Source organism: Eleutherodactylus coqui, chromosome 3, assembly GCF_035609145.1.
Source record: "Eleutherodactylus coqui strain aEleCoq1 chromosome 3, aEleCoq1.hap1, whole genome shotgun sequence".
In the NCBI taxonomy this organism is placed as follows: Eukaryota; Metazoa; Chordata; class Amphibia; order Anura; family Eleutherodactylidae; genus Eleutherodactylus; species Eleutherodactylus coqui.
In genome coordinates, this window is record NC_089839.1 from 178684507 (window position 1) to 178709111 (window position 24605).

General features: G+C 47.5%; 1 protein-coding gene across 1 annotated transcript in view; it reads right to left on the minus strand.

Annotated features, from left to right (window-relative positions):
• Nucleotides 1-1068: 1068 nt before the first annotated feature.
• The window catches only part of LOC136621250 (peroxisomal acyl-coenzyme A oxidase 2-like), a 58257-nt gene continuing 34720 nt past the window's right edge, over nucleotides 1069-24605 (minus strand). The window contains exons 7-14 of the mRNA XM_066596601.1: nucleotides 15385-15557; nucleotides 14487-14649; nucleotides 5460-5650; nucleotides 5197-5358; nucleotides 4569-4674; nucleotides 3629-3846; nucleotides 3362-3494; nucleotides 1069-1971 (exon numbers count right to left, since the gene is read on the minus strand). Coding sequence (XP_066452698.1) covers nucleotides 1909-1971; nucleotides 3362-3494; nucleotides 3629-3846; nucleotides 4569-4674; nucleotides 5197-5358; nucleotides 5460-5650; nucleotides 14487-14649; nucleotides 15385-15557 — 1209 coding nt within the window. The 3' untranslated portion in view covers nucleotides 1069-1908. The remainder of the gene's footprint in view (nucleotides 1972-3361; nucleotides 3495-3628; nucleotides 3847-4568; nucleotides 4675-5196; nucleotides 5359-5459; nucleotides 5651-14486; nucleotides 14650-15384; nucleotides 15558-24605) is intronic.

The following is a 24605-nucleotide window of genomic DNA, read 5'->3' on the forward strand; positions in this document are numbered from 1 at the left end:
CGTGTGCAGCTCCTGATGGCGGTGGCACAGGAATATATTTCTCATTGCTTCTGTACCGCATTGTGGGCTATCGCCCCGCCCCTTTTGAAGAGGGTCGCTGGCTAGCCGTGCCAAACCTCTGCAGTGTGTGCCTGCGGTTCCTCCTCATGGCAGACGCACTTATAAATAGACATGAGGGTTGTGTGGCTTGAGGGCAGCTGAAGGCTGCGCAGGGACAATTTGGTGTGCGCTGTGGACACTGGGTCGTGCGGGGGGGGGGGGGGTGTTGGGCAGCATGTAACCCAGGAGAAGTGGCAGCGGAGTGTCATGCAGGCAGTGATTGTGCTTTGTTTGAGGTAGTGTGGTGCTTAGCTAAGATATGCATTGCTAATGAGGGCTTTTCAGAAGTAAAAATTGTTGGGAGGGGGTGGCCCACTCTTGCCGCTATTGTGGCTTTATAGTGTGACCTGGGAACTTGAGATGCAGCCCAACATGTAGCCCCTCGCCTGCCCTATCCGTTGCTGTGTCGTTCCCATCACTTTCTTGAATTGCCCAGATTTTCACAAATGGAAACCTTAGCAAGCATCGGCGATATACAAAATTGCTCGGGTCGCCCATTGACTTCAATGGGGTTCGTTATTCGAAACTAACCCTCGAGCATCGCGAAAATTTTGTCCCGAGTAACGAGCACCTGAGCATTTTGGTGCTCGCTCATCTCTAGTCAACACCTATCGACCTTGACTGCCCCACCCATGTTAAGCATGTATGTATTTTCCTTGGACATATCACCCTTGAGAACAATGTACCCCATCCTTCTTTGAGTGACAGTGAATAGTGGGAAGAGTTGACATTACTGTACACATTGAGTAGTAAGCTAACCTTGCTGAACTTGATGGGTTCATTTAACTTTTTGTAATGTGTTTTCGTCAGCTTTCATTTTTAGATTACCTCTACTAAATCATAGAAGCAAGCTGATTGGGTACTTTGGGTAAACTCTCTACTTTACTTTTTATTTGCAACATTTCTAGATAAATCTCCCCCAAGATCCATTGCGAGGTTTGGAAATTAGGTGCATTTTTATTATCTACATTTCAGAATTAGTCAATATTTTTATTTGTTGTACAAGTTCAGATTTACATATTATATAAATTACTTCATTTCTAAACATTGACTGATGACCAAGTTGAGGCCTTTGGCATACTTTCCCTCTACCACATATTTCTTGAGATTCATACAATGACATACCGACACATCAAAAGTCATGGGACGGAACTATTATGTAGGGCTGTTTCTAGCCCAGCAAAGTGCAGCAACTCGATTCCACAAGTAGATGAAAGACGTTTGGAGGAATGTTGAGCCGTCTGGGAGAGGCGATGTGGTGGGTCTTCTGCTCCCATATACCACAGTAGCTAAAGAACACAGCACTGACCTGTGGGATATGTCTGCGGGACCTCCAGCAATGAATGTGGATTTGATTTCGGCAGAGACAATTGTAGCCAGATGCCACCGGTCATGATCATTAAGCACTAGTTTCCTCTTTGCCGTCTACTGTGGGTGTAATTTTTTCAATGATGCTGTGGATTGAGGAATGTTAACTGCACATACAACTTCGGAAATTGAACGTCCCATCGTTCAGAACCCACTATCATATGTCATTTGAACTCAAAAATTCACCTCACCATGAGCACATTGGCCAGCGTTCAGTCTCACAAGAGAACACCTCACAATTTATACAGATGTGGGTGATCCCAAGCAGTTATCTCAGATTATGCCACTTCATAATTAATTTACATACTGCTATCCCATGACTTTCAGCATGTCAGTGTAAAACACTAGAAAGCATCCCTGAGCTGTGACACATAAATATGACAAAAACATGGGAAACTTTAAAATCCCATTCTGTGGCATCTGCATCTTCTAGGCGGGTCTTCATAATTTCGATGAATTGCTTTGCAGGTATGGCTTCAGGTAAGTATGAAATACTGGATTTGCCTGTAAGAAAATTAAAACAGGTATATTATCAACACCCGAATATTTTTTTAATCTACTTGAGCCATAAAATGCAACTGAATAATTTTTGAACATCTTTTAAGACCTAAAAGTCAGGAAGGTAGAGCTACAAGATTTTTTGCAAACAAAGCCACAGGGTGAATGCCAGGGTGCCATACTCTCTTAGATGCTGTTCTCAGTTTAACAGGAAATGATGGAACAGGTCTATAAAATTAAATCTGGTTGGTGCTTAGCACCATCTCCCTACATATACAACCCCTTTAAAGCTGGCCTGAGGATCACAACTTATTTCTTATCCACAGGACAGGGCATAACTTGCTGATCAATGGGAATCTCGCTGCTGAGACCCTCACCGATCTCGAGAATCGGGGTCCTTCATCCCCCTATACCTGTCACTGAGGGATCACTTCATGCCCGACAGTGACGTCAGAATGAATGGAGCGCTGGCCAAGCATGCACAGTAGGGTGGCCAAAAAAAACCACCAAACTCAACTACAAAAGCAAGACACCCTCTAATGGTTTTCTTTTTAACAAACAATTTCAGGTTCTTATGTCTACGACAAGGTTGTGCTCAAAGACCATGAATTTTCAGACTTTACTAACGGCGAAGAAAAACAACCATTTCTTCAAGTTGTGGAAGCAAATCACAAGGTTGTTCCAACACAGATTACTAAGAAGTCTGCTGCCCAGTCCTTAGGCGCTGACTGACAAGGATTTGTGTTGTAATTTTGACTATTTTCATACATTTTGAGGTATTTTTGGGGGAACAGCACAAATGTGTAGACTGTCAGGACAAATGCCACTGTTAATGTTTTAAAGTATACTAGATCTTTTGCAAAAGCAAATAGTTAGTATAAATGCTGTAGCTCGTGTGATTGGAAATCTTGCGCATAAGCGCTATTTCTCATAATATACATCAGTTTTGATCATCATCTTGCAGTTGGAATTTAAAGCTAAAACTTTACCCCAACATTAGTATTAGCAGATGTAACAGATTGGGAAGTTGTCTTGCTGTAGAGCTGCCACTTTATTATTTGCCATATCTCTATTGGCCACTCGAGTACACAGCCGCCGCTCCATTCATTTCAATGCAGCTGACAGAATTACCCTAGTACTTATTGCTCGGCTATCTCCCGCAGTGCCATTGAAAAACAATGGAGTGGCAGCATGCTTGTACGACCATCATGGCATTCAGTCTCCTCCTCACTGCAGTGGGTGTAGTAAGCCCACAGTGAGGAGGATGGTGGACACACGACCCCAATCAGCAGGTTATTCCCCATCATGTGGGCAGGGGATAACATGTGATTCTGGTACAACCTCTTTAAAAGAAACTAGGTGTGGAATGTGAATGGTCATCTCACTCAGATCTCACCTTCTTGTTCTCAGGGTTTTTCAGAGCCCATTCCAGCAGGCTATGATACACATTCCCATCATACATCCCAAGGGCCGATAACAACTGTTCATCTGTGAAATCAAAAGCGTCAACCAGTAGAACTGCATCTTTCCTACAAATAGAAGGAAACGCTTTAGAGTAAAGTTTTGAAATTTCTCTTAATGTCAGTCTATTAATATCAATAGGATGCAACTCTAGTCACTGCACTTCAGGTGCCAACCTGCACCAAACCTTGTGGTTACTCACCGGAGCTCAGCCAGGAGGCCCAGGTAAGCTGTAATGACCACATCCAGCTGTTTCCCTGATAGGTACCCATGTTGTAAGAAGTCACCAGCACTTGTGACTATTCCATGTAAAGCATACAGGTCACAGAGCCGCTTCAGAACAGCTTTAACATCAGGCTGATCGGGGAGTGAATTCAGAGCCGAGATGAAAATCTTCACTGTTAAGAAGTGTGAATGAGCCTAAAAGACACATAACCACATTGGCTGGATGCACTCAATGGAAAACTAAATGTATTGTGTTATTCATTGCTTGTTGTGTAAATGCTTTGGATTGTCGATACAGAAATTCTGCAGCATTTCCATCCCTATGTGAAAATCCCCCTAGGGCAGTCATGGAGACACGAGAAAAAAAATACATAAAAAAAACAAACAAAAAAATAAAAAAAAACACATGCCATACATTTATTTCTACACACTCCTAACTGCGGAATGTTAATTAAACAAGAAAGCAACAAATTTGTCACAAAACTGTACGCTAAATAAATGTTATATATGAATGCACAAGGTGGTGAGCCCACTATAGACTTGGCTCCAATTTCTTAATTTCTTCTGCCCACTGAGGGGAGAGAAAGGTCAGTCAAACAACCTAGACGTAGCAACAAAAGGGATTTCACCAGCAGCACTCTATAATAGCCAGTATGGATGGGACAAAGCACCATATGCAAGAGCCACAGTACACAGGAACCTGAACTTTTGTTCCCTTAATAAAAGTACCCTATAGGAAAAAAAAAACAAAGAAAACAAAAACACGAGTTCTGTGGCAGCATAAGCCTTTAGAAAACTTTATTCCTCCATAAAAATGCTATGTCTTGACCAAAAGACTGGTCTTTATCAAGATGCTGCCACAGAACTCGTTTTTCTAAAAACTACCTAGACGTGGTATAGTATGAGTAAACACTTACTATTGAAGCTTTCACCAGTTCCACCGAGCTGCTATTCCATGCCAGGTATTGCTCCACCCCTGACTGTACCAAGTTCTGCAATTTTCTTGCTGCAGATGCAGTAAGTCTGAAAAATATTTGATAGCATAATATGTTATGAGAATATAATGATGTATATAAATGTAGATATAATGCAGTTCTAAAGGCTTAAGCTATTCTTGGAGATGTAGCACTAACTTGCTGCTCTATTGAGCCAGTAGGGTGGCAAGTGTGCAAAATGGCTAAGTGGTCGTTATGTGTCCCGATAACCATAGAAGTAACAATTTATTCTTGTTTACAAAGAGCGTTCTGATATTCTTTAGGTATTGGAATTCTCGTTTGAATTCAGTGAAAAATATTGCAAAATTCCATTTCTCAGCATGTAAGCAATAGTTATGAGGATCTATTTAAGACTGTGCATCAAATTCTGGCAATATCAAGACATGTTGAACGACAGGTTCTCTTTAGGAATCCAATGTTTTAATTCACTCCATTTTAACAGAGGCATTTTTTTTGTTTATCCCACCACACCATAACCTTACTGATTAACCTGATTATTTTACTTAAATATGAGGTGATGCAGTTTGGGCTACCCGTATCCTCCACCAACCTGTATGCCCTACACTCATATGCCTTCAAGTACACCTCTGGATTCAGGAAGTCAACCGGTGTTGTTGCTTGGCATCCACTGGCAGATGGAGAGGATAGATAGGCTGTGCTGGTTGGTAATGGTGTCCCTGATTGGGCAGCAGCAAAACATTTAACCAAAAATCTAGTAAAAAAATAAAATAAAATAAAATAAAAAAGTGAAAATTAAGTAACAAACAATTAAACAATAACGTGTTAATATCAGAAAATGTTATACAGTCTTACCTTGCGACTTGCAAGTGCAGCACAGTATTCTCTCCTTCATAAGTACATGAAGCAGTAACTTTAGTGTAAAGAGAAGGTAAACCACTGTAAAGGGAGTAGCCGTGGCCCCCACACGCTTTGCGGCAGACTTCTACACCATTTGAACAGATCTCTGTTGCAAAAGCTTTCATTCCAGCTGTGAGCGCATGTAGCTAAAATATATAAGAACATACAATGTAAGGAATGAGAATGTATTCCTATTCTACTCATCAAGCTTCAAAAATTGTTATACAATGTAGATAACATCCGTATTAGTGCATCTTGATGCCACCAAGTATTCCTGGTGGTGCCAAGATTGACAGGGGGGGGGGGGGGAGGTGCCCCTGTACCTGATTGGATGGAGAGGCTGTTGGCTGGCAGGTCCTGCTAGCTCAGTTAAGGAAAGAAAGCAAAACAAAAAACAAACAAACAAAAAAAAACACATACAGCAGCTGCCAGCGCTGCACCCACAAACCCCCCGGAGCAAGTGGGACGAAGGTTGAACACCCCCGTGGCTACAGGAAAGCTGGGGCCCGACAGCAGAGTTAGCGGCGGACGGAGATCACTGCCGCCGGTCGCGGGGGAGGCTCAGGAGAAAAGGGAGAGCTGAGCGGGTGCCAAGACACACCTGTAACACGGCCGGCAGAACAAAGATCACTGCTGCCGGCCGCGGGAGAGGCACAGCAGAAAAGTCAGAGATCAGCGGGTGGCACACAGTTGTAACACGTCCACCGGAACGCAGATCAGTGACGCCAGAAGTGAGGAAGGTGACAGTGAAGGTGGAGAAGTGAGCCACCAGCCGCCTAGCCTGCATGGGACAATTGCCGGCCACGGCGGTGCCCTGAGGCTGCAACGCCTGCATAGACTGTCCCAGCGCTGCAGCCTGAGCCTCACGATTAATATACTTCTTAGCCTTATTACATTATCAGATGAAAATGCTGCCATCTTACACTGGTAACATGGCAGCATTTACAGGTAATGTAAGCCTAAGAACTATAGTAAACCCTCAGGCTAAGGCTGCAGCGCTGGGACAATCTATTCACATTGTGCTGCTAGGACCTTTCAGACTTGAGCCAAATCGGGAGCTAGGGGTGTGAGAGGGGTATTACACCTGTCAAACCCCTGGATTCCGGTGGCGTTAAGATACACTAATACCGATAACATCCAGCTATCTTCATAGAGACCATTGAAACTTGGACCCTTCTCATCACAAGAACAAAGAGGCCCTTGTTTTTGTTCTGAATGCCAAGTCACTTTGAATTCTAAAATTGCAATACATTTTAGATAGTGGTCTTGGCTGTCTCGGGTGAGCATGCATGTATTCTGATAAAGAGTGGAATAAGCATCTGCCAGACACTCCAATGGTGGCTTATCTTGTCTGAGAACAGAAGTATTTGGCAAGTTTAAATCCAACTGCCTGATTTTTAATTTTTATTTTCTTTATTAAGGAAAATTTGCAAAGTACATAACAAGCTCTTGTAAAAAATAGACTCAATATTACATGGAGTGCATGCTGTGCTATAACATACTTAGATATAATAACATAACATTTTCCTTGTATATTTTTTCCTTGTAAATAACTGAACTTTTAACCAGTAAACCAATCAACTTGATCCGCCCATGCCGATTGATTGGGCTTTTTGTGAAATAAAGCTCTGCTCTTGCTATTTGTTAGGTAGACGGGAGTTCAGGGGTATATGTAGGGAGGGGGAGGGGGGGGGGGGGAGAGAAAAGGGGTCCGAGTTTGGGAATTCAATCCGCGGATAAGGTGGAGTTGGTATCCAGCCATATATCCCATATTTTTTGGAATTTGTTTGGGCATCCTCTATTTTGGTAAATGATTTTTTCGTAGGAGATTACTGTGTTCACCGACGGAACCCAGCATGAGATCGTGGGAGTTCCTGCCGCCATCCAGTAGGTGGCTATCATTTTGCGTGCCAGAAATAAGATCTTCTGTAGAAAAATGCGGGTGTGATGCGGCCACTCCTCCTCCTCCAGTAGGCCGAATAGGATCGTCTTGGGGTCCATCCCAATATTAAGGGGGGATGGTAATAGTGAATTTGTAAAGGATACAATCTCAGACCAGAATCCATTTACCAGAGGGCAATCCCAAATCAGATGCCAAAAATCAGCCTCTGGCTGACGGCATCTGTGACAGGAGTTTGAGGCAGAATTGCCCATTTTATATAGACGGCTGGGTGTGAGGTATGCTTGGTGGATAATATATAGCTGAATCAATTTGTTATTGACTGCAGGGGAGACTAAGAGATGGGATTCTGATATGTCTGACCAGTCTTCTGGTGATAAGGACGGGATGGCAGTCTTCCATTTATCATAAGCTGAGGGCGGGTTATGGTCGTTTTTTGCTGAGAGAAGGTGCGTATAGAGCACTGAGATTAGGCCCTTGGGTCCCTGGGATCTAAGAATGCCGATTGTGGGGAATTTGGATATATTCGTAGAGGTAGGTGGGAATTGGGAGTTCAGGGCATGTCGCAGCTGAAAGTATCTAAACAGTTGAAGTTGTGGGGACTGTATTTTTTCCCGTAGTTGGTTGAATGTAAGGAGGCTCCCGTCCGCATAGACATCTCCCACCGACACCACCCCAAAAGATCTCCAATATTGGGGGTCTGGGACCGACTGCAAGGCCTTAAGGCCGGGATTGTTCCATAAGGGAAGTTCACACATTACTCCTTTGTACTGTTGGATGGCCTTAGCCTCCTTCCACACCTTTAGGGCAAGTTTGTGAAGTGGCAATGTATCAGAGGGATTGGTATGTTCTGGAAATTCTAGGAAGCTTAAAAGGTGGTTAGCTTTCACTTGTTTAGCCAGGTATTGGTCAGCGACAGGCATTTCTCGTTCTAGGAACCAGCTCCGGACGTTACGCAGCTGACCGGCTAGGTAATATACATGCAGGTCTGGAAGCGCCATTCCAGCCTGTTCCTTCGGTCTCTGTAGGATCGAAAGACTAAGCTTTGATCTTGTGGAATTCCAAATAAAAGATATGAGGGAGTTGAGGGCCTGGAAGATGCGCCTGGGTACAATTATTGGCATATGCTGTAGTATGTACAGACATTTAGGTTGAATGGCCATTTTTATCAGGTTTATGCGGCCTGCTACCGATAGCGGTAATTTAGACCATCGCTCGAGTTTATTTTTGACAGTTCCCAGCAGTGGGTCAATATTATCTTTTATGGCGTTATTTTGATTTCGGGACATGTACATACCTAAATATTTGAATTTGGAGACCATGGCTAGATTATATCTGGCGATGCATGGGTCTGTTATTGGGTTGAGGTTTGTGTATAGGATTGTGGATTTGGGCCAGTTGACGTGTAAACCAGATAGGTGGGAAAATTTGTCGATTTGGGACATAGCGTGGGAGAAGGAGGTTATAGGATCCGACAAAAATAGAATTGTATCGTCCGCGTATAAGCCCACTTTACTTTCAAGGCCCGCCCATTTAATGCCAGTTACTTCAGGGGTACTTCTCAACCGAATTGCCATGGCTTCAATGGCTATAGCGAATAAAGCCGGGGACAATGGGCAGCCCTGACGGGTGCCTCTTGCAAGGCGGAACTCTGTGGATGGGATGCCATTTACTATTACGTTAGCGCTTGGTGATTTATATATGGTCTTGACCCATTGTAAGAATTGGGGGCCGAACCCAAAGCGAACCAGGCAGGCCTCGAGAAAAGCCCACTCCAACGAATCGAAGGCCTTCATTATGTCTAGTGAGACCAATGCCCAGGGCATGTTAAACTGTTTGCCCAGTTGAATCGCTGTCTGTACTCTCCGTATGTTGATTGTCGTGGACTTTCCTGGCATAAAGCCAGTCTGGTCAGAGTGTATGATTGATAGGATTACTTGGTTTAGTCTTGTGGCCAGGAGTTTTGTTAGGATTTTATAATCGGCGTTTACCAGAGATATGGGCCGGTATGAGCTACAGTCTGTAGGGTCTTTGTCTGGTTTCAAGATAACTATAATAGACGCTCCATAAAACGAGGGTGGGAGGGATTGGTCTAGTTGGGCCTGTTGCAGTGTTTCTAATAACAGCGGGGCTAGTTGCTCGTCATATTTCCGATATACTTCAATCGGGAGGCCGTCGGGGCCCGGGGCTTTATTAGGTGCCATGTCCCGGATTGTCTGTCGAATTTCGTCTAAGGTGATTGGGGCCTCCAGGAGTTCCACCTGTTCTTCGGACAGTGTTGGAAATGTCAAGTCGTTCAGGTAATTTAGGATATCTGCTTTAGTGAAGTTCGTGGGTGAGCTATACAGGTTAGCGTAAAATTCTTTAAAGCGATTTGTGATGGCTGGGGCATCGGTCAGCTCCACACCATATTGATCTTTTATCTTAAGGATTGTGTTCGAGTGTTTCTCGTGTTTGATCAAATTGGCTAGTAAATGGCTGGATTGGTTACCCAGTTCAAAGTAGTATTGCCTCACAAAGAATAATTTACGCTTGGCCTTGGCGTGAATTTGGTGTTTGTAGAGGCGGGAGCAGCTGAGCCATGCTTCTTTGTTAGAGTCTGTGGGATTATCAATATAGGTCTTTTCTGCCTCAAATGTCTTAACTTCTATCTCTCTGTCCGCCTGGGCTGTCGTTTGTTTGATATATGTAATGGCTGATTTAAGGAACCCCCGAAGGTATGCCTTAAGGGTGTCCCACCTCAAAGCCGGGTGGGTGTTGTCGTTATGGGCATCTAAAAAGAGGGATATATGAAACGGGGTTTGATCGTCTGGGCCTAGAAGTTTAAGCCAGAACGGGTGTAGTTTCCAGGTGGGGAGAGTTTTGAGTTGGGGAAATTTCAGTGTTAGAAGTATCGGACTGTGGTCCGATATTCCCCGCGGACAGTGTGTTACATCTGAGAGATACACCGCCACCTCCCTGGAGCTGAATACATAGTCAATTCTTGAAAGGGAGTTATGACCCAGGGAGTGGCAGGTGTATTCCAGGGTGTCGGGGTGACGCAACCGCCAGAGGTCGACCCAACCTACGCTCTCGGTCATCTGTCGGAGGGAGGAGTTAGTGTTAATGGTTATGCTAGCCAGGGCATTAAATTTGTCCCTGGTCGGGTCCATTACCTGGTTAAAATCTCCAATACAGAGTACTCCTCCTATGGGGTATTGGTGAGCGAAGGTCACGGCCGCCTGAAGGAGGGAGAGATTATTGTGTGGTGGGTTATAGATGCATAATATAACATAGGGTTTGGAGTCTATTTCGGCGTACACGAATATTGATCTACCTTCCGGGTCTTTGCGAACATTAATAGGGTTCCATCTTATAGAGCTATGTATAAGTAGTGAAACGCCTCTGGAAGAGGAGGTGTGAAAGGAGTGGGCCGCCCACTGTACCCACGGCTTCTTAAGAGTATCAGCCCTGTCTTTGGTGAGGTGGGTCTCCTGCAGGCACACAATATGGGGGTTGGTTTGTTTGATATAGGAGAAGACTTTCCTGCGCTTGAGGGTTGTACCGAGACCACGTACGTTCCAGCTAAGGAATTTTAAAGACATTGGTGTCGGTGTAAATATAAAACTCAATCGGTGTCCTTACAATCGGGGGGAGGGAAGGGAGAGGTCCCAGCAAGCACAGAGCAGTAGGGATCATCGGCATAGACAGTTCAGAACAATTAACAACAACAATTGTCTCAAAACAGTTCAAACCTTTAGCTATCAGCATCCTGTCTGATTATGAACGTAGGAATCCTAAATTGGGTTCTCGTAAATCTAAAGACAGGAGGCAATGAAAAACTTAAGCTACAAACTATCTGTAGGTAGCTGATCTTGCTGGGGGGGGGGGGGGGGAAGGATCCCAATGGCCTATGGGTGGCTGACTTTATCTGGTGGATTTAAATTATCCGGTTGGAGTAGCGTTGAGGCCTGGGGGGGTCCCGGGCAGAAGGTTCGCGGCGTGGATGGCCGGCAGACCACCAGTAGGTCAGGGGGATAATAGAGCTCTCCAGCCACATTTCAGGTTAGTATACATATTTATGCATGTTATGGGTTAGTGCATTTTGGTGACACCGGGTGCATTCTGAGCCATTCCAGAGCTTCAGTAGGAGAATGCAGGAAGATTGCTTTTCCCTCAGCGACAATGCGCAGACGGCCCGGGTATGCCATAGAATAAGGAATGTTTCTATCTTTAAATTTCTTTTTGACCTCCATGAAGGTAGCTCTTTGTTTTTGCAAGTCCGCAGAAAAGTCAGGAAAGATAGATATCACTGAGCTGTTGTGTTTAAGTGGGCCCTTTAATCTGGCTTGACGCAGGGCGGCGTCGCCATCTCTGCAGTTAAGAATTCTTGCTAGGAACGGGCGTGGAGGTGCGCCCGGCTGTGGTGGTTTCGCCGGGATGCGGTGGGCTCTCTCCACGGTAAAGTGAGTAGTGAAGGCGTCTTCGCCCAGCAATGATTTTAACCAGTTCTCCGTGAACAGTTCTGGTTGTGAGCCCTCTGTCTTCTCAGGTAAGCCGATTATGCGTAAATTGTTGCGGCGCGCACGATTTTCAAGATCGGTTTTAGCTTGGCAGTATTCCGCTGTTCTCATGGTTTTTTTTTACCGCTGCGGGGATTGAACGCAGGGAGTCCTCTACACTCGAGATGCGGTCCTCCATTTCCCGCACCCTGCCGCGCATATTTTGTAGATCTTGTCTCAGGAGGACTACGTCTGATTTGACCTCTTCTATCTTGTCTGTGAGGGCGGACTTGCAGGTGTTAATTGCCTCCAGGAGCTGGCGCATTGTTGGCTCCGGTGGCTGCCCAGATATATCATCGGTTTCTTTTGTTTGGGTGGGTCGCATCGCTCGAGGGGAGTGGTCTGGAGTTTCGGTGCGTGAGAATTCTTTTAATCTTTCCGCCGCGGAGCCGCTTTTTGCGCGTGTGCTCATGTTCACGGGCAGTTGTTTAACGAGTTTAACTGGAAGCGTAAGCGGTTTTTTGGTGGTGTAAGCGTATGAGTGTTTCTGAAAAAAATAGCTTGATTGTAGGGCTGATTAGCCTATCAGATATTTTGTGGAGATTCTCCAATGTGGGTAGATGTTGTCTATGACTCAGGTCAGTTCAGGTGGTTCGGCCGGGAGGCCGTCGAGTCTTGTCTGTCTCCCCTATAGCGAATGGGGGTCACTGCAGGGTCACGGGGGGGGGGGGGGGGAAGAGTCTTAAGATGGCGGGGGACTATTATATCTTGTCCCTCTCCGGGCACCCGGCGTCCAATACGGCGGTGTGCCGTTGCTAGGTGTTGTCCCCCGACCTTTATCCCCACTTACAGTTTGTCGCCGGCTCCGCTGGGCCGGTTTACGGTCGGTGGGTTTCCCCGCTCCTGGCGCCCAGTCGGATGTAATAGGCCGCGCCCGCCGCAGCGGTAGGGGTGTCCGATGGTTGGATGAACCGCGGTTCCCGGCGGCTCCGTGGCAGGGGAGCAGGTGTTGGCGCCCCTCTTTTTGGCTGCGGCCGGGTCGCTCAGCAGTTCCGCCTCTCCACTGCAGCAGGGGGTCTCGGTGTTGCCGAGTCGCCGGGGGTAATGTGGCTCAAGGCGCCGTTAAATCCAGCTGCAGGCGCCAGAGTTCGGTGTGTTGCGTCCTCTCTACAGCAGGGGGAGGGCGCCAGCCGGGCTGTTCGGACCACCAGGTAGCGGTCCTCCGCTGGTTATATGGCCGCCGGATCGTTTCAGGAGGATAGGCGGCTCAGCCGGGCATGGGAGGCCGCGGTCCCGCAGCAGGTGATCAGCCCCGTCCTCCGGGTAGTCCAGGAGCGCGGGGGTTAATGGATGTTCGGCTGCCGGCGGCACGTATCAGAGGGCAGAGAAGCCGCCTGTGCTCCCTCCACGTGCAGGCACGGCAGTCCAGCAGTGTCTCCCACAGCGGCAGCAGGAAGGCAGGCTCGGGGAGAAGGTAAGCGGTGATGTGTGGGAGCGTGCATCCCTCCGCAGCTCCCGGTCGGGATGGTGAGTACTTACCCCGCAGCCGCGGGGGAGGAGGGGGGGGGGGGGGGTCTCGAGCGGCCGGTCCGGACCGACGGGTCGGCTCCACGGGCACCGTCTCGCGCTCGGAGGGCAAGGAGGAAGGGCTGCCTCACCGCCTAGCTTGGTCCGCAGGTGGGGATAGGTCTCCGGAGCCGCCGCTCCGGGTGTCGGCAATGGCGGGAAGAGAGCAGGGATTTGGCGCGGTCTCATCTCCGGGCCGGTCCACTCCGCTTTGCAGCACGTTTATGGGGATTAGTCTGCCCCAGCTCCGTCCCGGTCTCCTATGGCAAGTTTCAGGGGTCTTGGATTGCCAAATAGGTCACCCTAAGGCCAGGATTTTAATAGGATTGATATATCCCCTGGGGAGCTCCTTTCACGTGCGACTCTCCATGTTGGTCGCTGGCCACGCCCCCCCAACTGCCTGATTTTTATTTCTTCCGACATAAGCCATTAAGGGTGTGGGGGGGAACCTGGAGGCATTCACATTACTTGTCCAGGGAGGGTATCCCACTAAAAGCTGGGAGATTTAGTTGATTTATATATTAAGGTGTATGGCTACACCACCTCTGAGATCTTTGAACTTATGATGATGTATCACGGCCCAATATCGTGCTCACCCGTGTGGACATATAGAATTACAATCAGCAAACCTCGCGATTTTGGCTGGACAAACATGATTATCTAATGTGTATAGAGGCTTCTGAATCATTTCCAATGGAAGATGGTCGGGAGATAAGGCAATTGTGTTTCACCTGCCAGATCCTTTTGTTTTCAGGAGATAAGCTGCTGCCAGAGATGTATGGCAATTAAATCCATTGCAAATGCATGCATGTGTAGAAGGGTGTCAGAGAAGATACAAGTATTCAAGTGACGGCCATCTAAAATACATAGGTGGCCTAATGCACATCGCATCGTATGGCATCATTGTGAACACTTCCTCAGACAGTCAAAGATCTTTAAGTTTAAAGTTAGGGTACTCTCCCTATTTCAATGATTTAATGCAAGTTATACTGTAAAATATGTAAATTACAGGATTTAAGAAAACCATCATGTTACCTCAGGAAGTGAATTAAAGTTCTCCATCCTAATCTCGTTGAAGACATTGTTGTAAAACGTATTCACATATTTAATTGTAAAATCGATGGCATAACACGAAGCCACAAGGGGCACAAGTTTATGTTGCTGAGTTTGGTAATCAAGGATTTTTGGTTCTCGGTCACTAGGGAAAAAGTAAAAATGGTCAGGTGGTCAGATCTCTAAACTTGCTCATTTTCCTGCTTCTAAGAAATTAATGTCAAGAACTGACTGATCCCTTGCTGCCTAAGGTTGGTTTCACATCTGTATTGGAAGCTCCAATTAGAGGTTACGCTGCAGATCCGGCTCAAAATACCAGAACAAAAAAAAAAAAAAAAAGCACTGCATGCACCAATTTCTCTTCTATCTAAAACCCAGGCAAGTGATCGGAAACTGAATGGACCCTATTACAGTCAATAGGGTTCATTCTGCGCTGTTAGGGTCTGTCCTGGGACAGAGCAACTTGGTCACGGGGATTCCCCTCTCCTGCTTCCCAAAAGCGGCAAGAAACCTGAACCCCAAGCACCTGTGTGAAACCACGCTAATATACCCCACCCTTTCACTGTCGCCATTGTCACAAGATCATCAATGTTATTTACTGTCAGTGGTTTTAGTGTTATGGCTAATAAGTGTATATTATGTGCTAAACTCATGTTCATAGTGATGTAAGAGGACGATTCAAACTTATACACATGTATATGGTAAGCCAATGTTGGCAAACAAAATATTTCAAAAGTTCGAGAGCTAGTGTGTAGCTCGAAACACGTAAGGTTTGCACTTTATTATGTACTTTAAACCAATACTGATATATTAAAGAAGATGGAAGTGCATTTATGGAAGTGCTGGACTTCCCCCTCTTAGCTGCAGATGGCAAACCTACCCCGGTTTTAACTCTGATTGTCGTCTCACAGCCGAGTATCGGACAGAGATGGTGCAGGCCTTCATCAGTGCCTCCAGGACCTCTTCACGGAGTATGCTGACTCTCACAGCAATCATGGAGAAATAGTTTATCTTGTCAGATCCACTTTTAACATAGGAGCCATCAGGAAGAACCTTGTGCCAAGAAGGAAATCAACATCAAATATACTGCATTTATGATTATATCACACACTGGATTATCATATTCTCCCCCATATAGCTTGGCCTTTCTCAGTGGGTAAACAGGCAGCTTAGAGATCAAGCATTCAGTCTCCCAGTCCTCCCAAGTCAAGAGGACCTAGAATGGCCGAATGCATAACAACATTTGAATCACAGGCTCCACTGGACTACTCAAGTGCAGATCTGGCGAAGAATCCTAGACGACACATGCTGCATTATTTTATTAAAGTATTGGGTGGTACAGTGAAACTCGATAAACCCTATGATATGCAATGGGGTCCGCCAGGTGCCAATCATGCCAGTCATGGAAAGGATCCATGGCTGGCAGATATTCCAATTTTCTGTTCCTTTAATGGAATAGAAAACAGAATGCCCCAATACAAATGTAAAAATGTTAACCCATCTTTCCAACTGTTTAATGAGGCTTTGACTGATCCCAGCAGTGGAAAAGGGTTACAGGAAAGTCAGTCCCCCACATTACTTGTGCCTATGATGCAAGTCATGGCTACTCAGCCGCTGCTTTCTGAGCATGTTCTGTCAAAGCTGGGCGGTTTATTCAAGTGGTACGGTCAAGTTGTGCATTTTTTTTTACCGCATTTAGTGCCACACCAGGATAACATTTTTTTGTGAAATTCCTGCGAAACTGCAGTTATGTTTTTTTTAAACATAAATGCAGTGAAATAAATCAAACACATATGTGGTATTGCTGCGTTCATAATGACCCAGAGGGGAAGAAAAAAAATAAAGTTTATACATTATTTAACCCCCAGAGTGCACAATAAAATAAAGCGGCAAAAATAACTAAAAATTTTGCCCATCTCACCTTACAAAAACAGAATAGAAAGTGATCAAAAAGTCTCATGGATCAACAAATGGTACCATTAGGCTGTTTTCACATGAGCGATAAGAAAAAACAAGAAGTATGAAAGTAATAACTTTCAATGGTTTCGTTGAGATTTGTGATGTTTTCACTCATGCGATGTTGTAGCATGTCCTAACTTTCTGTGATTTTCAATTCTTTCCATTTCCCACGTTTCCCTATGGAGCCTCCTATATAGCTTGTATCTAGAGATGAGCGAGCGCACTCGTCCGAGCTTGATGCTCGTTACTCGAGATGAGCACCACGCTGCACTCGACTCCATTACATTTCCTTCCCTGAGAAATGTGCGCCCTTTTCTGGCCAATAGAAACACAGGGAAGGCATTACAACTTCCTCCTGTGACGTTCCAGCCCTATCCCACCCCCCTGCAGTGAGTGGCTGGCGAGATCAAGTGACCCCCGAGTATTTAAATCAGCCCCGCCCGCGGCTCGCCACAGACACACGCTAAGAGAGATCAGGGAAAGTGCTGCTGCTATAGCGACAGTGTTAGTGTCTTCAAGAACCACAACGGTCCTTCTTAGGGCTACACCTCACCTAGTGCATTACTGTTGTGGCTGCTGTGAGCAGTTTTGCACAATTGTTTTTTTATGTATATCGGGCGTGCAGGCTGTAGCGTTCTCAGGCTGCAGTCTGTACTTTAGTATAGGGGCAGTATTGGTCAGGCAGGGACAGTGGTAGTGTAGAATCCTGTCTACAAGAACCCCAACGGTTCTTCTTAGGGCAACCTGTGACCGTGTGCATTTAACTCAGTGGTTGCTGGGAGTTGTAGTACCTCTGTATTGCACAGCAGAGCCTGCGTGCAGCCTTCATTTAAACATTTTTCTGTCCGCACTTTGCGTTGCAACAGTTCAGTGTACTCCAAGAAACCACACATTTTCTACAACGCTCTGTTATACGTGTGCTGTCTCACAAGTGCATGGTGTGCCCGACGCCCATAGATTGAAAGTGCAATACACACTGCATAGCCTCAGCCTGCATTGCATAGAAAAATAAAGGAGATTTAAAAAAAAATAAATAAAAAAAAAAAAAAATTCCTTTTTACGGCTACCAGAGACCCAGTGCATTTGCCTGTGTGGCCTGTTTGGCCTGTGGGACTTCACGTCCATCCAAACTGCATAGTTGACAGCTAGGCCTAAGTGCAGCCTTCATTTAAACATTTTTCTGACCGCACTTTGCGTTCCGTCAGTTCAGTGTACGCCAAGAAACCACACATTTTCTACAACGCACTGTTATACATGTGCTGTCTCACAAGTGCACGGTGTGCCCGACGCCCATAGATTGAAAGTGCAATACACACTGCATAGCCTCAGCCTGCATTGCATAGAAAAATAAGGAGATTTTTTTTTTTTTTTAAATTCCTTTTTACGGCTACCGGAGACCCAGTGCATTTGCCTGCGTGGCCTGTGGGACTTCACGTCCATTCAAACTGCATAGTTCACAGCCTAGCCTGCGTGCAGCCTTCCTTATAATTTATCTCTGGTTTCATTTTGCGTTATATTACCGCTGGCAGCCACTAACTGCGCGGCAATAATTTACAAACATTTTTACAACGCTCTGTCTCTGCTCGATTCTTAATCCAGCACGCTGAGGGGTAGGGGTAGGGGCAGAGGACGTGGAGTCCTAAGTGAGGGTGTGGGCATAGGACGAGTTCCTGGTCCAGGTGAATCGCAGCCGACTGCTGCGCGAGTAGGAGAGAGAGGACAGTTTCTGGGGTCCCCAGCTTCATATCGCAATTTTTGGGTCCACGTTGTAGACCTTTATTAAAAAATGAGCAGTGTGAGCAGGTCCTGTCGTGGATAGCAGAAAGTGCATCCAGCAGTCTATCGACCACCCAGTCTTCTACGCCGTCCACTGCTGCAACTCTGAATCCTCTCGCTGCTGCTCCTCCTTCCTCCCAGCCTCCTCACTCCATGAAAATGACACATTCTGAGGAGCAGGCAGACTCCCAGGAACTGTTCTCGGGCCCCTGCCCAGATTGGGCAGCAATTGTTCCTCTCCCACCGGAGAAGTTTGTGGTGACCGATGCCCAACCTTTGGAAAGTTCCCGGGGTCCAGGGGATGGGACTTCCGGCAACTGTCTCAAGAGCTTTCAGTGGGTGAGGAGGACGATGACGATGAGTCACAGTTGTCTATCACTCAGGTAGTAGTAATTGCAGTAAGTCTGAGGGAGGAGCGCACAGAGGATTCGGAGGAAGGGCCGCTGGACGATGAGGTGACTGACCCCACCTGGTGTGATAAGCCAACAGAGGACAGGTCTTCAGAGGGGGAGGCAATTGCAGCTGCAGGACAAGTTGGAAGAGGCAGTGGGGTGGCCAGGGGTAGAGGCAGAGCACGAGCGAATAATCCACCAGCTGTTTCCCAAAGCACCCCCTCGCGCCAAGCCACCGTGCAGAGGCAAAGGTGCTCTAAGGTCTGGCAGTTTTTCACTGAGACGGCGGACGACCGACGAACAGTGGTGTGCAACCTTTGTCGCGCCAAGATCAGCCAGGGAGCCACCACCAGCAGCCTCACCACCACCAGTATGTGCAGGCATATGATGGCCAAGCACCCCACAAGGTGAGATGAAGGCCGTTCACCACCTCCAGCTTGCGCCACTGCCTCTCCCCCTGGGGCCCAACCTGCCACTGAGATCCAACCTACCTCTCACGACACAGGCACGACCATCTCCTGGCCTGGACCCACACCCTCACCTCCGCTGTCCTTGGCCCAATCCAGCAATGTCTCTCAGTGCAGCGTCCAGCTGTCGCTAAGAGAATCGTTGGAGCAAAAGCTCAAGTACGCCACCACGCACCCGCACGCTCAAGCTTTAAATGTCCACATAGCCAAATTGATCAGCCTGGAGATGCTCCCCTACAGGCTGGTGGAAACTGAGGCGTTCAAAAGACATGATGGCGGCGGCAGCCCCGCGCTACTGTCCCCTGTCGACACTATTTTTCACGGTGTGCTGTCCCAGCCCTGCACGACCATGTCTCACGCAACATCGTACGCGCCCTCACCAACTCTGTAACTGGCAAGGTCCACTTAACAACGGACACGTGGACAAGCATAGGCGGGCAGGGCCACTATATCTCCCTGACGGCACATTGGGTGAATTTAGTGGAGGCTGGGACCGAGTCAGAGCCTGGGACCGCTCATGTACTACCCACCCCCAGAATTGCGGGCCCCAGATCGGTGCTGGTATCTGCGGCGGTGTATGCCACCTGCACTAAACCTTCCTCCTCCTCCAACGCAACCTCTACCTCGCAATCAAGACTTGTCAGCAGCATGTCGCCAGCAGTCGGTGTTGCGTGGCAGCACAGCGGTGGGCAAGCGTCAGCAGGCCGTGCTGAAATTACTCAGCTTAGGAGAGAAGAGGCACACGGCCCACGAACTGTTGCACGGTCTGACAGAGCAGACAGACCACTTGCTTTCGCCACTGAGCCTCCAACCGGGCATGGTCGTGTGTGACAATGGCCGTAACCTGGTGGCGGCTCTGCAGCTCGGCAGCCTCACGCACGTGCCATGCCTGGCCCACGTCTTTAATTTGGTGGTTCAGCGGTTTCTGAAAGGCTACCCACACTTGTCGGAGACCTCCTCGGCAAGGTGCGCCGGGTCAGCGCACATTTCCGCAAGTCCAACACAGACACTGCCACCCTGCAACATCGGTTTAACCTGCCAGTGCACCGAATGCTTTGCGACATGCCCACACGGTGGAACTCTACGCTTCACATGTTGTCCCGGCTGTATGAGCAGCGTAGAGCTATAGTGGAATACCAACTCCAACATGGGCGGCGAAGTGGGAGTCAGCCTCCTCAATTCTTTACAGAGGAGTGGGCCTGGATGGCAGATATCTGCCAGGTCCTTGGAAACTTTGAGGAGGCAACCCTGATGGTGAGCGGCGATGCTGCAATCATTAGCGTCACCATTCCCCTGCTATGCCTGTTGAGAAGTTCCCTGCAAAGCATAGAGGAAGAGGATACTCAAAGTGATCTTCCTAGTGAGGACAGCCATATGTTGCGTACAGGTACCCTGGCACACATGCCTGACTTCATGTTAGCCTGCCTTTCTCGTGACCCTCACGTTAGATGCATTCTGGCCACTACGGATTACTAGGTGTACACACTGCTTGACCCACGGTATAAGGATAACCTTTCCACTCTCATTCCCGAAGAGGAAAGGGGTTTGAGAGTGATGCAATACCACAGGGCCCTGGTGGACAAACTGATGGTAAACTTCCCATCTGACAGCGCTAGTGGCAGAAGGCGCAGTTCCGAGGGCCAAGTAGAAGGGGAGGCGCGGAGATCAGGCAGCATGTTCAGCGCAGCAGGGGGAACACTCTCCAAGGCCTTTGCCAGCTTTATGGCTCCCCAGCAAGACTGTCTCACACCTCCTCAGTCCAGGCTGAGTCGGAGGGAGCACTGTAAGAAGATGGTGAGGGAGTACGCAGCCGATCGTACCAGCGTCCTCCGTGACGCCTCTGCTCCGTACAACTACTGGGTGCCCTGGAGGTGTTGGCTTGCCCTGCGGCTAGCGTCTTGTCAGAGAGGGTGTTTAGTGCAGCTGGGGGAATCATCACGGACAAGCGTACCCGCCTGTCAACTGACAGCGCCGACAGGCTTACACTCATAAAGATGAACAAAGCCTGGATTTCCCCAGACTTCTCTTCTCCACCAGCGGACAGCAGCGCTACCTAAAGACCTTTGTCAATCTGTGTATGATATTCGTCCTCCTCCTCCGGCTCCTCCTCCTGAAACCTCTCGTAACCACCGCGAATGGGCAATTTTTCTGTGGGCCAAAAGGCTCATATAACTTTTCTAAATCATATTTATCTGTTTCAATTCTCATTAAAGCATTGAAACTTCCACCTGAACCAATTTTTATTTTGACTGGGCTGCCTCCAGGCCTAGTTAAAAAGTAAGCCACAGTACACTAAGCGATTAATGGGTTTCACCTGCCCTCTGGGTTGGGCATGGGCATTTTTTCTGGGGTACATTTGTACTGTCAGTACAACAATTTTTTGGGCCCTCGCCTACAATGTAACCCAAGTAATTTTTATGGGCTTCGCCTGCACTCATGGTACACCAGTGTGTCTGGGGTTGGCCTACACTTTTGCTACAGAAATGTAACCCTGTTCTGCCTACCTATACTTCTGCCACAGTAATGCTACAGGGGTCTGACTATACTTCAGCAACAGAAATGTTACTTCGGTCTGCCGATACTTCTGCTCCTGAAATGTTACCTTGGTTGGTGTATACTGTTACTACTGTAATTTTTACTGATACTGGGCTCTGCCCAAAATGCTTCAACGGAAATGTTACTGGGGCAGGTCTATATGGCTATAACAGAAATGTAACTAATAGTGGGCTCTGCCCATACTGCTTCTATGTTAATGTTACTGGGGTCTGACTATACTGCTACTACTGAAGTGTTACAAATACTTTGCTCTCCCTACATTGCTGCCAGGGAAATGTTTATCTGCTGCTTTGCCCATACTGCTTCTACGTTACTGTTACTGGGGTCTGTCTGCACTGCTGGAACTGAAATGTGACTGTGGCATGTCGCAACTGATACTACTGAAATGTTACTGGGGTCTGTCAATACTGCTGGAACTGAAATGTTACTGGGGTCTGTATATACGGATACTCCTGAAATGTTACTGGGGTCTGTATATACTGCTGCAAATGAAATGTTAGTGGGGTCTGTAGTCACTGGTGCCAATGAAATGTTACAGGGGTTTGTGCATACTCTTACCGCTGAAATGTTACGAATTCTCGGCTCTGCCTATACTGCTGCTACTGCAATGTTACAGGGTAGTGGAAACGGAGGCTTCCCAAAGACATGATGGTGGTGAGGCCGCGCTACTAGGTTCCCCAGGCGCGACAACTTTTCAGCGACGCGGTCACTGGTAAGGTGCATATAACCACGGACACGGGGACAGGACACGCACTGCCTCAAAAACTTCCCCGTCCTCCTCCTCCAGCAATGAAAACATTCTTGGCCGAAGCCCACCTGTATTTAATCTGACGTTAGCTCTGCTGTCCAGGGCACTGCAATGGGATCTATTTATGTACTGCCGGTGGGTTGCAGGGAGCCACCCATGCTGTCGGTCCACACAGACTTCACATTATTGAGTTGTACCTGCCTGTGTCTCTGTATTAAAAACCCCGGTCAGACTGGGGCATGCAGTGTGGGCCGAAGCCCACCTGCATTTAATCTAACGTTACCTCAGCTGTGCTGGGCAATGCAATGGGATTTATGTACTGCCGGTGGCTTCCTGGGACCCACCCATGCTGTGGGTCCACACGGACTTCACATTAGGGAGTTGTACCTGCCTGTGTATACTTATAAAAAACCCCAGTCTAACTGGGCCATGCAGTGTGGGCTGAAGCCCACCTGTATTTAATCTGACGTTAGCTCTACTATCCGGGGCACTGCATTGGGACAAACTACAGGAGCAATACAGCGCTAATGAGACGTGCACAGCTACGCTAGCATTGGAGTCCGCTGTAGGCCCGCAATTGCTGAGGGTTTGTGCAGAGGCCTATGTCCTTGGTCCAGTGAAAGTCTGCTTCCTGTCTAGGATTGCTGAATCTGTGGGCCGAGGCCTATGCCGTGGGCACGGTGCAAGTCTGCCATGTTTGGCCGCTCTGATCAATTTTTTGTTCATTTCTTGGGTTTCCTAGGACCCACCTATGCTGTTGGTGCAAACTTAGTTCCCATCGCGGTGTTTGACCTGTCTGGCACAAAGACACTGACTGACTTGGGTAGGGGGCAGAGCGCAGACGGCTTTTCCCTTGCAGTGTCCATTGAGCTATGCAACACCTTGACAGAATGAATACTGTGTGGCACATGGATTCCCCATTGCTATGCCCACGTTTGCAGCTCCTGACGGAGGTGGCACAGGATTGGAGTTCTCATTGCTTCTGTACAGCATTATGGGCTATCGCCCCGCCCCTTTTAAAGAGGGTCGCTGCCTGGCCCTGCCAACCCTCTGCAGTGTGTGCCTGCGGTTCCTCCTCATGGCAGACACACTTATAAATAGACATGAGGGTGGTGTGGCTATGGGGCCAGCGTGTGGCATGAGGGCAGCTGTAGGCTGCGCAGGGACACTTTGGTGTGCGCTGCAGACGCAGGGTCATGCTGTGGGGGTTGGGCAGCACGTAACCCAGGAGAAGAGGCAGCGGCGTGTCCCGTAGGCAGTGCTTGTGCTTAGTTGGAGGTAGTGTGGTGCTTAGCTAAGGTGTGGCTTACTAATGAGGGTTTGTCTGAAGTAAAAATTGTTAGGAAGGGGGGCCCACTCTTGCCGCTATTGTGGCTTAATAGTGGGACCTGGGAACCTGAAATGCAGCCCAACATGTTGCCCCTCGCCTGCCCTATCCATTTCTGTGTCGTTTCCATCACTTTCTTGGGTTTTGCAGATTTTCACCAATGAAAACCTTAGCGAGCATCGGCGATATACAAAAATGCTCAAGTCGCCCATTGACTTCAATGGGGTTCGTTACTCGAAACGAACCCTCGAGCATCGCGGAAAGTTCGACTCGAGCAACGGGCACCCGAGCATTTTGGTGCTCGCTCCACTCTACTTGTATCGCAAAAAGCAATCCCTCATATGGCTATGTTAGCAGACATTCTTTTTTAAGTTATAGCTCTAGGAATGAAACTACACAAAAAAAAAAAAAAAAAAGAAAAAAAAAAAAATAGTTGGACATTAAACCTTTGCAATCCAATTTTGGATTCAGGGTTTCCAAGGGGTTTTTCTCTTTCTGCTATTATACTAGTACAGCTAGTACTGTGGAATGGGTCATGCTAGAAAGGCCCCAGACAACAGAGTCTGGTAATATACAGTAAGAATACCCTGCCGGATGTCTTCCGACATTGGAGCTGTACAGCCTTCGATCAGAATTGAAGACGTCAGACAATGGATTGGAAAGGGTTAAGGCGCACAGAGTCTTGATCACTAAGGGGTTAAAGTTGTTTACTGCTTATTGCAATGGGAACTGACCCATGCTATGCACACGAAAATTGTACGGATACGTGCACAAAAAAAAATAAATTAAAAAATACATAGTTTGTTCTGCAGAAACATTGCAAACATATGTGTGCAAATATGCATGTGCCCGGGTGACGCCGGCCTAAGAAGTGTG